This window comes from Hemitrygon akajei, chromosome 12, assembly GCF_048418815.1.
Source record: "Hemitrygon akajei chromosome 12, sHemAka1.3, whole genome shotgun sequence".
Taxonomy (NCBI): domain Eukaryota; kingdom Metazoa; phylum Chordata; class Chondrichthyes; order Myliobatiformes; family Dasyatidae; genus Hemitrygon; species Hemitrygon akajei.
This window is the reverse complement of record NC_133135.1, coordinates 36,934,617-36,947,143: the sequence shown is the minus strand read 5'-3', so window position 1 is coordinate 36,947,143 and position 12,527 is coordinate 36,934,617. Positions and strand designations below refer to the sequence as shown.

General features: G+C 41.2%; 1 protein-coding gene across 5 annotated transcripts in view; it reads left to right on the top strand.

Moving 5' to 3' along the window:
- The window catches only part of slc6a9 (solute carrier family 6 member 9), a 257,010-nt gene that overhangs the window by 185,367 nt on the left and 59,116 nt on the right, over window positions 1–12,527 (top strand). For all 5 annotated transcript variants that reach the window (XM_073062905.1, XM_073062907.1, XM_073062908.1 and 2 more), the window contains one exon: window positions 9,619–9,775. In XM_073062905.1, the coding sequence (XP_072919006.1) occupies window positions 9,619–9,775 (157 nt within the window). The remainder of the gene's footprint in view (window positions 1–9,618; window positions 9,776–12,527) is intronic.

Genomic DNA, 12,527 nt, shown 5'->3' with positions numbered 1-12,527 from the left:
CCACTCCTTTACAGCTCTCTAGTCTACTCAACCTTTCCTACCTAACTCTCCCTGACCCCTGCCGCTTTTCCTTACAATCGCAGGAACTGTAACATCTGTTCTTACACTTCCCTTGCCACCATCCAGTACTTAAACAGCCCTTCCAGGTGAGGATTGGTAGCCTTCTCTACACCGGTAAGACCAAGCACAGACTAGGAGACCTGTGCTCTGTCCCCAGTGGCCATCCCAAGATCCCAACTGCATGCCATTTTAATTGCCTTTCCCATTCCCACACTGACCTGTCAATTCTCAGCCTTCTCCATGGAGGGCCAATGCAAGGAAGAGGAACAGCATCTTGTATTCTGCCTGAGGAGTCTGCATCCAAGTTACATGAATACTGAGTTTTCCTATTTTACTACAACCCTCCCTTTGGTGGGCTTTCCCCTCTCATGTACCCCCTCTTTTCCAATCCTCCTCTGGTCCTCCCATTTTGTAGGTTCTCTTTTAGACTTCCCACCTGCCCGCCACCCATCTGGTTCCAGCTTCATCTGCCTCTCCGCTAATGGTTCCCGTTATCATCTCCTGTACTTCTCATATTCTAACACTGGCTGACCTTTGTGTTCCTAATTATCTTTCTCCAGGAACTATCTTCAACTTTCACTCTCCCCTGCCCCTGTCTTGCTCAATCTGCCTCCCTTTTATCTCATTTGTCACCCGTCCTCAGTCCACCAACCACCTGGGGCTCCTGTCTCATCACTTCCACTCTCCTCTTTATACTGGCCATCTCCCCTCGACACTGATGCAGGGTTCCAAAAGGAAACACATTGATGAATTCTTTTCCAACATGCTGCTTGACTTGTGACGTTCCTCCAGCAGAAAATTTGGGATGACATGGTAGCATAGTGGTTAGCTCAACACTTTACAGTTCCAGTGACCTGGGTTCAATTCCTGCCGCAGCCTGTTGGGAGTTTGGACTTTCCTCCAGGTGGTCCAGTTTTTTTCCACAGCCCAAAGACAAACTGGTTGATAGGTTGTAAACTCTCCTGTGATTAGGCTCGGATTAAATCGGGGTGGGGGTGGGGTTGCTGAACAATGCGGCTCGAAGGGCCAGTTCCACGCTGTCTCTCAATAAATAAATAAATGGACTGTTGTTACTGCCATTTGTGGTGAGATTTGTGGTGACACCATTGGAGAGGGTGGAATTACAAGATGATATATTGATAATTTGCATTATAAATGTGGTGATACCTCTCAAACACCAAAAAAAAAGAGAAGTGGTATATCAGGCATGGTTATTAATATACAGTTTAAAATGAGGGTCTCAATTTATTGCTGAGAATAACTTTGCTTTAATTACAAAGCACCCTTTTGTACCAGAATTGCTTTCTAAAATGCTGGAGCATAGCCAGGAAATTAAACTAAGTTCTTTATTAAACAAAACAATTGATAGAAGGGCTTACATGTTTTTTTCTACTGTGTGTCTGCCACCGGCAGGCAAGTACTCCAAAGAAAGAGATTTTTTGGAAACTTCTCCCTAAACATTGTTGCAATGAGAACTAAGAGCAGTGGATAAATTGCTATAATCTTCAAGGATTACATCAGTCACATAAATTTAATTGTAAATCTCCACTATCTTAAATTTAAAATCTCCAGCTGGCATGTATTGTTGACAGAATGCAAACAAGTGCGAGTCAGACTTGCAAAGAGGCTGTTTTGACAGGATGCTTTTCCTCAATGAAGTCATGTGCTACAACTGTGTTTTTGTTGTCGTAAAGGAGAATTGTACTTTGATGTAAAAAGTGAACATTTTCAATGGATAATTCACAAAAAAAATCCTCCTGCATTCCAAGCGTTTAAGTACTGTGGAGAAGTCTCTGGAATGTTGTATTTTTTCCAGCACATGGCGTGCTGTCAGTTTTCCTCCCCCCCCCCAGAGTACAATGTAGGTCGAGTGATATCACTGTTGGGGGCTTGATGCTGGAGCTGATTGACACAGACGTTTACAACAATAAAATAAAAGTTTAATTGAAAGAACTTTGGGCAAAGTTCGGAAATGCGACTTCACATCACAAAGCAGTAGTAGTTACTGGCTGTTTGGAAGATATGTTAAATGACAAGATTACAGCCAAGGCGAGAAGAATGACAAGATGTTGGCTAAACTGCTGTAACTAGGTCAGATTGCATAATTTGCTGACGTGCGCAATACAGTCTTGTCTTTGTCAGCAGCTACAGTGGCATGCAAAAGTTTGGGTATCCCCTGGTCAAAATTTCTGTTACTGTGAATAGTTAAAGTGAGTAGAAGATGAACTGATCTCCAAAAGTCATAAAGTTAAGGATGAAACATTCTTTTCAACATCTTAAGCAAGATTCGTGTATTATTTTGTTTTGTACAATTTTAGAGTGGAAAAAAAAGGAAAGGAGCACCATGCAAGAGTTTGGGCACCCCGAGAGATTTGACCTCTCAGATAACTTTTACCAAGGTCTCAGACCTTAATTAGCTTGTTAGGGCAGTGGCTTCACAGTCATCATTAGGAAAGGCCAGGTGATGCAAATTTCAAAGCTTTATAAATACACTGACTCCTCAAACAATCAGCAGTCATGGGCTCCTCTAAGCAGCTGCCTAGTACTTTGAAAATTAAAATGTGATGCCCACAAAACAGGAGAAGGCTATAAGAAGATAGCAAAGTGTTTTAAAGTAGCAGTTTCCTCAGTTCGTAATGTAGTTAACAGTTAACAGGAACGGTGGAGGTCAGGTTGAGGCCTGGAAGACCAAGAAAACTTTCTGAGAGAACTGCTCGTAGGATTGCTAGAAAGGCTAATCAAAATACCCATTTGACTGCAAAAGACCTTCAGGAAGATGTAGCAGACTCTGGAGTGGTGGTGCACTGTTCTACTATGCAGCGACACCTGCACAAATGACCTTCATGGAAGAGTCATCAGAAAAAAAAACCTTTCCTGCGTCCTCACCACAAAATTCAGCATCAGAAGTTCAGAGGAACATCTAAGCAAGCCTGATGCATTTTGGAAACAAGTCCTGTGGACTGTTGAAGTTAAAATAGAACTTTTTGGCTGCAATGAGCAAAGGTATATTTGGAGAAAAAAGGGTGCAGAATTTCATGAAAAGAACACCTCTCCAACTGTTAAGCATGGGGGTGAATCGATCATGCTTTGGGCTTGTATTGCAGCCAGTGGCACAGGGAATATTTCACTGCTAGAGGGAAGAATGAATTCAATTAAATACCAGCAAATTCTGGAAGCAAACATCACACGGTCTGTAAAAAAAAAAGCTGAAGATGAAAAGAGGATGGGCTCTACAACAGGATAATGATCCTAAACCCACCTCAAAATCCACAATGGACTTCCTCAAGAGGCGTAGCCTGAAGGTTTTGCCATGGCCCTCACAGTCCCCCGACCTATACATCATCAAAAATCTGTGGATAGACCTCAAAAGAGCAGTGCATGCAAGACGGCCCAAGAATCCAACAGAACTACAAGCCTTTTGCAAGTCCCCCAAACAAGAATTGGAAGACTCTTAGCTGGCTACAGAAAGCATTTACAAGCTGTGATACTTGCCAACTAAGTACTGACCATGCAGGGTGACCAAACTTTTGCTTTGGGCCCTTTTCCTTTTTTGTCATTTTGAAACTGTAAAAGATGGAAATAAAAAAGTAATCTTGCTTAAAACATTAAAGTAATGTGTCATCTTTAACTTAATACCTTTTGGAAATCAGGTCATCTTTTACTTAGCTATTCACAGTAACAGAAATTTTGACTGGGGTGCCCAAACTTTTGCATGCCACTGTATGTGACTATCCTTGGTTTATTACAATTTAGTTCATTCCCATTTTTGCTGCTGACCTGTTTTTCCTGTCTGGAGTTAATTAATCTCTGCCTTCATGTTGCATCATGTATCTCTATCAATCATTTCCCGATTAGCTCTGAAATGGAAATTGTTTCTCGCAGCTGCACTTTGTGGTTCCTCATCAGTTAGTTCTTTTTGTTTCATCTGATTGAGTGCAGGCAGAAGTAAGTGACTATTTGTGCTATACAGACAGATATACTTTATTGATCCCGAGGGAAGTGGGGTTTCATTACAGCCGCACCAACCAAAAATAGTGTAGAAATATAGCAATATTAAACCATAAATAATAAGTTAATCATGCCAAGTGGAAATAAGTCCAGGACCAGCTCAGGGTGTCTGACACTCCGAGGGAGAAGTTGTAAAGTTTGATGGCCACAGGCAGGAATGACTTCCTATGACGCTCAGTGTTGCATCTCGGTGGAAACATCAGGTTTTGAAAGACTCTTCTTCAGTCATGCTGATTATATCTTTACCTTACACAAACTTCAAAGATAGAATGCGTAAGTGTGCAGCTCTCAACTTTAGGTCATTTATGTTTAGTCAATGATTTTCCTGTTGCCTTCGCATTGAAATTTGGATCACGAAATGCACAAAAATGCAATGCTGTGCTGTCTAGTTCATGCGCAACTGCTGGTTATTTGTGCACCTACCCAGCATTCTTTTGCAGGGAGAATCATTTTAGTCTGCTGTGCAGTATTCTGTTGACTTTATATTGTTACAAATAGCTTACCACAGATTTCTACACATAATTTTAATTTTTCCATAGATGATGAATTTCAAGACTTGACTCTGACCAAATATTGTTAATGCTATCTTTGAATCTGATTTATGTGCTGCAGCCATTGTGTTTAATGCTTCTCTGTCACTACCAACTGCACCCAACTGTTCCTGACAAACACCCCTCACCCTGGCCTATCTGTCAATTGCCACTGAACGTCAGCCCTTCATTCACTTGTGGAGCCTTTCTACCACATAGGGGAACCAGAGGGAATTGCAGCTAATTTTGATCAACTGCAACAGCTCCATCTACCAGTTTGAAAATTCCCAGTGCGCAGGCTTCAGTTGTGTTTCCCTGGAGACTCCCAGACTGTAGCTTTCAGCTTGGTGCTCAGTATCTCTAGTGTGGAGGCCTTTGCTCCTCACTAAATTACAAGCACTGCTTTCGGCATTCCCCTTTGTCTGCTACTAATGATTAACTGAAAGGCAAATCCAATTTATAGTGCTTCACATTCAGTGAATCGCAGATTGGGTGGACAAAATGAGCTCAAAGCCAGTTTCCATGAAAGGTGCTAGTCCATTAGGTACAGAGGAGATATCAGGAGGAAGTTTTTTACGCAGAGTGGTGAGTGTGTGGAATGGGTTGCTGGAGATGGTGGTGGAGGTGGATACAATAGGGTCTTTTAAGGGACTCCTGGACAGTTACATGGAGCTCAGAAAAAATAGAGGACTATGGGTAACCCTAGGTAATTTCTCAGGTAAGGACATGTTCCACACAGCTTTGTGGGTCGAAGGGCCTATGTTGTGCTGTAGGTTTTCTATGTTTCTATTCTTGTCCTGCAGGAGCCTCTGACTAACTGGGATAAAACCATAGAAATTGACAGTGATCTGTTTAATGAATGCCAAGTTTGAATGGAGATTAGTTTCCTATGGTCCCAAACTCTTTAAAACTCACTGACACATATTGATAACTCTCTACATCCTTCCTGATCTTGTTACTTTGTCACCCATGGGCAAACTGGTGGCAGTTTCTCATGCATTCTAGCTGGACCATGAAGAACTTCTTAATTTCAAAAGGTACATTATTACTACTGTTTACAGTAAGTACAGTTGGGACATGTCTTTCCCTAGATTGATTCAGTTCAGTACATTCTCTTCCAAAGCATCAGCACCACTCCTCAAACAACACATCCATGGGCCACCTGCGATCGTATTACTTAGTCTCTCCCCTCAGTGTCTAGTAGTGCCATGACCCTAGCTTTCCCTACAGTGCCATTCCAGTGTCTGCACCCAGCTTTAGTCTATCCATCAGCATGTACTTCTGCACCCTAGAATATGTTAGATGGCAGCATTCCTGTGTGGATATCACCTTACACTGGAAGACTAACAAGATTTAAGGAAAGAGAAGTGCATCTTTCATGAGTTGATGATCATTCGGTTTTGTTTGAAAAAGATCTGAAGACCTTTCGACTTCAGAAATGCTCAATCGTGTTCATGCATGCAAGGGTTGACCAGTTACAGGCTGATATTTTACACAGCAATATGGTTTATTGACTAGTTACCTGGAACAAACTAAAACATTGGGCATGGCTGTTTATTTTCTAACCTTTCTTACTGAGGTGATTGTTTGATTGAAGAAGTTTAGCAAATACTGATTCAATGGGATTATGTATGATGGTGCAATAACATTCTTACAAACGTTTGTAGATTGTGGTCAGAATGTTCTGAAAATAAGAAATTCAGCCACGAAAACCAAGCAAGTGATGTGATGGGCTGATTCCATGTGATCGAAATGCAAGCGGCTGTGAACAGTAGCTCTGTGAACTGTTTGTAACAAGCTGATTTGGAATCTCAGCTCCAAGATCTGATGTGTCACTCCTTTGGCAGAGATTAGGTTCTGTGCACCCTAATCAAAATGAAAACACTGAACCATTGATGTTGATATTCCAACAAGGGGCTACATTGTTTTACATCGAATAACAAAGATTTTTTTTTTCAGTTCCACTGCACGGAATTTAGAGTGACACAAACGCTATCATTCCACAGGCTGTCATCGGTTTAGTTTATTAGATAGTTATAGTTTTCTCCAAGGCTTTGCAAGATAAATGGGATGGGACATGCCAGCATCTCTCCAACATAAGACATAGGAGCAGAAATTGGCTATTCGGCCCATCAATCTTGTTCTGCCATTCCATCATAGCTAATTCCTCTCAACCCTGTTCTCCTGCCTTTCCCCTGTAACCTTCGGCATCCTTGTGAGTCAAGAGCCTATCAATGTCTGTTTTAACATCTCAGTCAGTAGATTACCTGCACGCATGAACTTAGACAGACATGGTAATTGGATTGTGTAGGGCAAAGTAGTGTCCAAACTGGCACATCTGCAGCAAAAGACAGTGGAGACCAATCAGGGATTACAGAATAGTTCAGTATTTTACCTTGGGAAATATAGAAGCCTGTTACGGAATTAAAACAAAACTGGGGATATTCAGTAACTTATGTGGAAAGATTGACCTCAAGTTAATGTTTCAGGCAAATGAATCCAGTTGGATGCCATTCTCTCCCCCTCCCATTCCCTCTTTCTTTCTGTCTATCCATCATTTACTCCACTGAATGTGGATTTAGCCCATTCACTTAACACACAGACATCAACAGAAAGGATCTTTAGATCTGCATAGCACATTGAGTTTCTTCGGAACCACTGGAGACCTTATCAGTTAATTCAATAATACTGTTTTTCTAAACATGCTTCTTGGTTATACTATGCTGCTATGTAATAATTTGCCATGGAAAACTACTCTTGGGGGAGCTGAGCCTCTAAAGATCCCAGATACTTGTTCTGAAGGAAAAGAAGAGAACTAGAGAGGAAAGATTGTGGACAATCTATAATACCACATCCAGTTCTCACTCCAGCTAATACCATATATTGCCAAGTGACCATTTGTACACTTTGTCCATCTAATGGCTACAGTCTGGTAAAGGCAGAGAGCTGGGACTGATAGCCTGCTGCCCATTTTCTCTGGGGAAGTTTTCATATGTAATAACAAGCCAATGTGAAAGAAGAATGTAAGGATGTTAACATTGAAAATAATTAGACTGGATAGCATTTTAAGGTGTTGCTTCCTCAGAATTTTGTTTTGTTTATGATAGACTGCTTGGAGCTGAACACAAATATAATTTCAGACTACATGTATCACGGCGGAATTTGGAGAAACAAGGAATCAACTTTTATTGAATATAATGTGTTTAATTGCATAACGATGATGATGCTTTGCAATAGTTCAACTAAGCTCAAAATGTTTTGTTGATGATTTTTGTTTGTACTCTGTGTCTAAAGCTTCTTGCTTAAGTGTCCGATAATTATCAGCCAGCACTGGTGGATTCCAGTTGCCCTGATACCGTTTCTCCATGACCGCAATGTCCTGGTGAAACATTTCACCATGCTTGTCACTGCCAGTGCCAATATTTGCAGGGAAGAAGTTGAAATGGGAAAGCAGAAAATGAATCTTTAGTGACACATTGTACTTCGTGGTTTTTGTATGCTTGAAGCATGTTGTCAGCCAGCTGCATGTGGTTTGGTGCTCTGTCGTTGCCAAGAACATTTTCAACAACATTCTTGAATGCAGTTTTCTCCGGTCCCACTAGAAGTTCTTCGAATTGTCTGTAACTGATGGCCTGTTTGATTTCTGTGCCAGCAAAAGTGTCTTCCTTAATCTTGGGATCAGTTATTCTGGGAAACATCTGTCTCAAATATTGAAATCCTTCATGGAAATTTTTGCATTTGGTGACAGCAGATTCCATCCTTGCAGTCTTGAACCCAGTAATACTGTTTTTGCCTTTGACAAACCCAAATCTCTGTCCAGGTCGTTTAACTCAGATTGAGTTATTAGTTGAGGCTCACTCGACATAAAGGGATTAATATCTGTATCAGTATCAGTGTCACTTTCCATTCCTGGCTCGTGCACCATCGTCATTTGCCTCCTCTAGACTCCATGTCTCTGGTAGCTTTGTACTGGAAAACTATTGTCATGCAACACAGGTCTCATGGCTGACAGGAGACTGGGGTATTCAATGGATTTCTTGTTTTTAGCAGAGAAACCAGTCACACTGGTAAGACAGAAGTAGCTGTCTGTCACATGATCTTTCTGGTCTCACCATATCATCCAGACAGCAAACGACATTGACTTCTGAGTAGCGTTGAGCGAAGCTCTAAGATAGATAGCACATGTTGCACAGCAAGTGTGAGGAGCCCAGACATTGTCTTCGTCACCAATGTTACACCCAGGGTAGAGCTCATAGGCATTCTTAATAAGAGGAGTCATGCTCCTCCTTTGAGATTTAAGTGTGTACTCGCCACAAATTTAATAAGTATCACAGCTGTTGCAACATTGGTGAGAGATTTTGCTATCGCAAATACCTCTGAAAATGAATACACACAATATGCTATGCTCATGAAACATGTGCATCAGCCAGATCCCAAACCAATACACTTGTAAACGCAATGCATTGCACGATGTGTGCGTGGTGCTCTTATAGTCTTTCTAAAACCTGTCCTGCCATGCAGCATCTGCCCTGCCTAAGCGTGCCCAGGCATGCCTGGACAAGATAGAAAACTTTTCAGCTTACATTGTGGGCAACATTTTAATTGACCTGAATTGTGAATTGAAATAACAAATACAGGCAGTTTCAAAAAATAAAATGTGTGATAGGGAAATTTCATGGTGATTTTCATGATCAGCAGCCCAATATCCATATAATACATCCAAAAATATTTATGAAGCAAAATCTTTTTTGTCCAATGTTATATGTTTCATTGGCATGGGGCTATAAAGTGTTTAAAACACAAACTACCATAGGAAATCAATGAATTGAGCAGCATCTGTGGAGTGGGAGAGCGGAGAATTTGACTTTCCCCAAAGATGCTGCTCAGCCCACTGAGTTCCTTCAACAGCTTGTTCTTTTCCCCTTGATTCCAGCATCTGTGTTCTCCTGTGTCTCTGCTATAGAGTGTAATAGAGCTTGGATCCTAGGGCACTGATGGGTTTTCTTTGAACTTTTCGCAGAATGGTGCTATTCCAGGTGAGATGGTGAAGAAAGATGAAAACTTGAAGCGTGGGAACTGGTCCAATCAAATCGAGTTTATCCTCACTAGTGTTGGATATGCTGTAGGTCTTGGAAATGTCTGGAGGTTCCCATATCTGTGCTACAGAAATGGAGGAGGTGTGTAGAACTTCTGTAATTTTCATGTGAGCACATGTGCATTTTTAAGAGTATGTGAATTGTGTTAAAACATCTTAGGGCATTTGTGGATGAATTTGTGAATGTTTAAGTGTTTAAATCTCTATGTGAGTGTGTTTGAGTTGACTGTGAATTCTTGTTTGTGTGTTCACATTTTGATATATGTGTGGCTATGTCTGTCTTCCTATCTATAAGTGTGATTATGCATTTATCTAATGTACAATATGTATAGTATGAGCTACTACATCACTTCCCCATCAAATGTATTTGCATCTGGTGTGATATGGACATGCCCAGAATCTGAGAAGCAAATAAGAAAGTTAATAAAACCTAAGAACAGCTTGAATTCAATCAAAATTCACTCCTAGTCAAAATTTACCCTGCAATTCCACGAGTAATTTAGTTGCAGATCTGACTGAAAGATACTTGGCAATAGCATAACATGTCAATGGTACAGAACTACGAATAGGCCCTGGAATTCAAGATGTTAAATCTCTAAAGATCCCTTCTCTGATTAATACCACATATTTGCATGTAGGTTCTTGCACATCAGCAAAACTCCACAATTTGTCTCCTTTCAAGAATGGCTGGCTTATTTGTACAAATGGCAAATAGAAGTACTGGGTTTTATTTTAGCAATATAGGCACAATATTCACAGTCTGTCACACTTCAAGTTTGTTTTCACAGCAACTCATTTTGCTGGTCTGTTAATCTTTATGTGTCATATTTGCAGTACATCATTCTCCATGTACAACATTCTTAGTCTGTTAAACGCAACGTGCCACATTCTCAGGGTTGTTTCCATTGAGTCAGATTGTCAGCTGTTTGGTATCCTCACTGTTTTAAACTTCCAGTCTGTTATTCTTAGTGCACCAAGTTGACATATGGTTGTTATTCTCATGTCATTCTCCTTGTGCTACACTCACGTCATCTGCAGTGCACCAGATTCGCAGCACTCTTCAGTCTGTCATTTTCGTAAATGTTTGTTATTCTCAATATATCATCCTGTCAGTCTCTTATTCTCACTGAGTCACATTTGCAATGAGCTATGTCCTCATTCTGGATTAATATGCCTTATTCACATTTTTTTTATCTTGGTCAAGGTGCCCCTCCCCTTGACACAACAGATTCTGCAGATGCTGGAAATCCAGAGTAACGCACACACAAAATACTGGAAGAACTCAATAGGCTAGGCAGTATCTATGGACAGGAATAAAGAGCCGACGTTTGGGCCGAGACCCTTCATCAAGGAGTTCTGATGAAGGGTCTCAGCCAGAAATGTTGGCTCTGTTTCCTCTCCATAAATGATGTATGACCTGCAGAGTTTTTACAGCATTTTGTGTGCGCCATTCTCCTAGTCTGTTATTTTCCAGCTCGGGCATTCTCAGCCTGCAAAACTCATTTACATTCGCAAAAGTTTGTTATTATCAGTTTGTTACAGTTTCCTCCTGTATTTTCAGTATGTCAGACTTACAGTCTTTTTATTCTTAATCTGTTAAATTAATTTGCTCATATTATATTGTCTCAATATTGTCATATTCTTAGGTTATTTGCATTGTAAGGTACTCCCAGTTATTTGTTATTCTAAGTGTAACACTCTCACTTGTCTGTTTTTACCCATTGTGTCCTATTTGCAGTTCGCTATGTTGACAGGTGTTTTTGTCGGAATGATACATTCTCCGTGTTGCATCCTTGTATGTTGTCATTTGCTGCTGTTCTTGGTGTGTCTAATTCTCAGATGTTTCACATTTAATTTATCACTTTCTCAGATGTCAGTTATGTTAAATTCTCTGTGTCACGTTTTCAGATAATTCAGTGTGTTCACATCTGTTTTTCTCAATCGAATACATTCTGAGGTATCTGCTCCTCTAAGTCTGTGCTAAATTCTCTGCTGGCCATTTCTCTTACAATATCAACATGGCATTTTATCTGTGAGTCATATACACATTAAATTAAATCTTAGTTTCACATTTTCTGCTGTGTTACTTTGACTAACCCCACTACCAGTTGTATTATTTCTAATCATTTTTAATAAAGCTATTTCTTATGTTTCCTAGAAATGTCTGCTTTCCTTATTGTGTGATACTGATTTAGCAATTCTCAGGTGCCTGATATTCTCATTCTGTGGCTGTTATTCTCAGTTCCCTCCGTGACTGCCTGGTCCACACGTCCCTCCCCACAGATCTCCCACCTGGCACTTATCCCTGCAAGCGTAAATGCTACACCTGTCCCTACACCTCATCTCTTACTACCATTCAGGGCCCCAAACAGTCCTTCCAGGTGAGGCAACACTTGTGAGTCTGCTGGAGTCGTCTATTGCATCCGGTGCTCCCGGTGCGGCCTCCTCTACATCGGCGAGACCCGGCGCAGATTGGGGGACCGCTTCGTCGAGCACCTACGCTCCATCTGCCACAACAGACAGGATCTCCTGGTTGCCACTCACTTCAACTCTCCTTCACATTCTCATTTGGATATGTCCATACATGGCCTCCTGTACTGCCATGATGAGGCCAAACTTCGGTTGGAGGAACAACATCTCATCTACCATCTGGGTAGTCTCCAGCCCCTTGGTATGAACATCAAATTCTCCAGCTTCTGGTAATTCCCTCCCTCTCCCTTCCCCCATCCCACCTTCACTCTGTTTCCTCTTCTAGCTGCCTATCACCTCTCATGACTCTGCCTTCTTCTGCTACCCATAGTGCTTTCCTCTTAGATTCCTTCTTCACCTCCCCT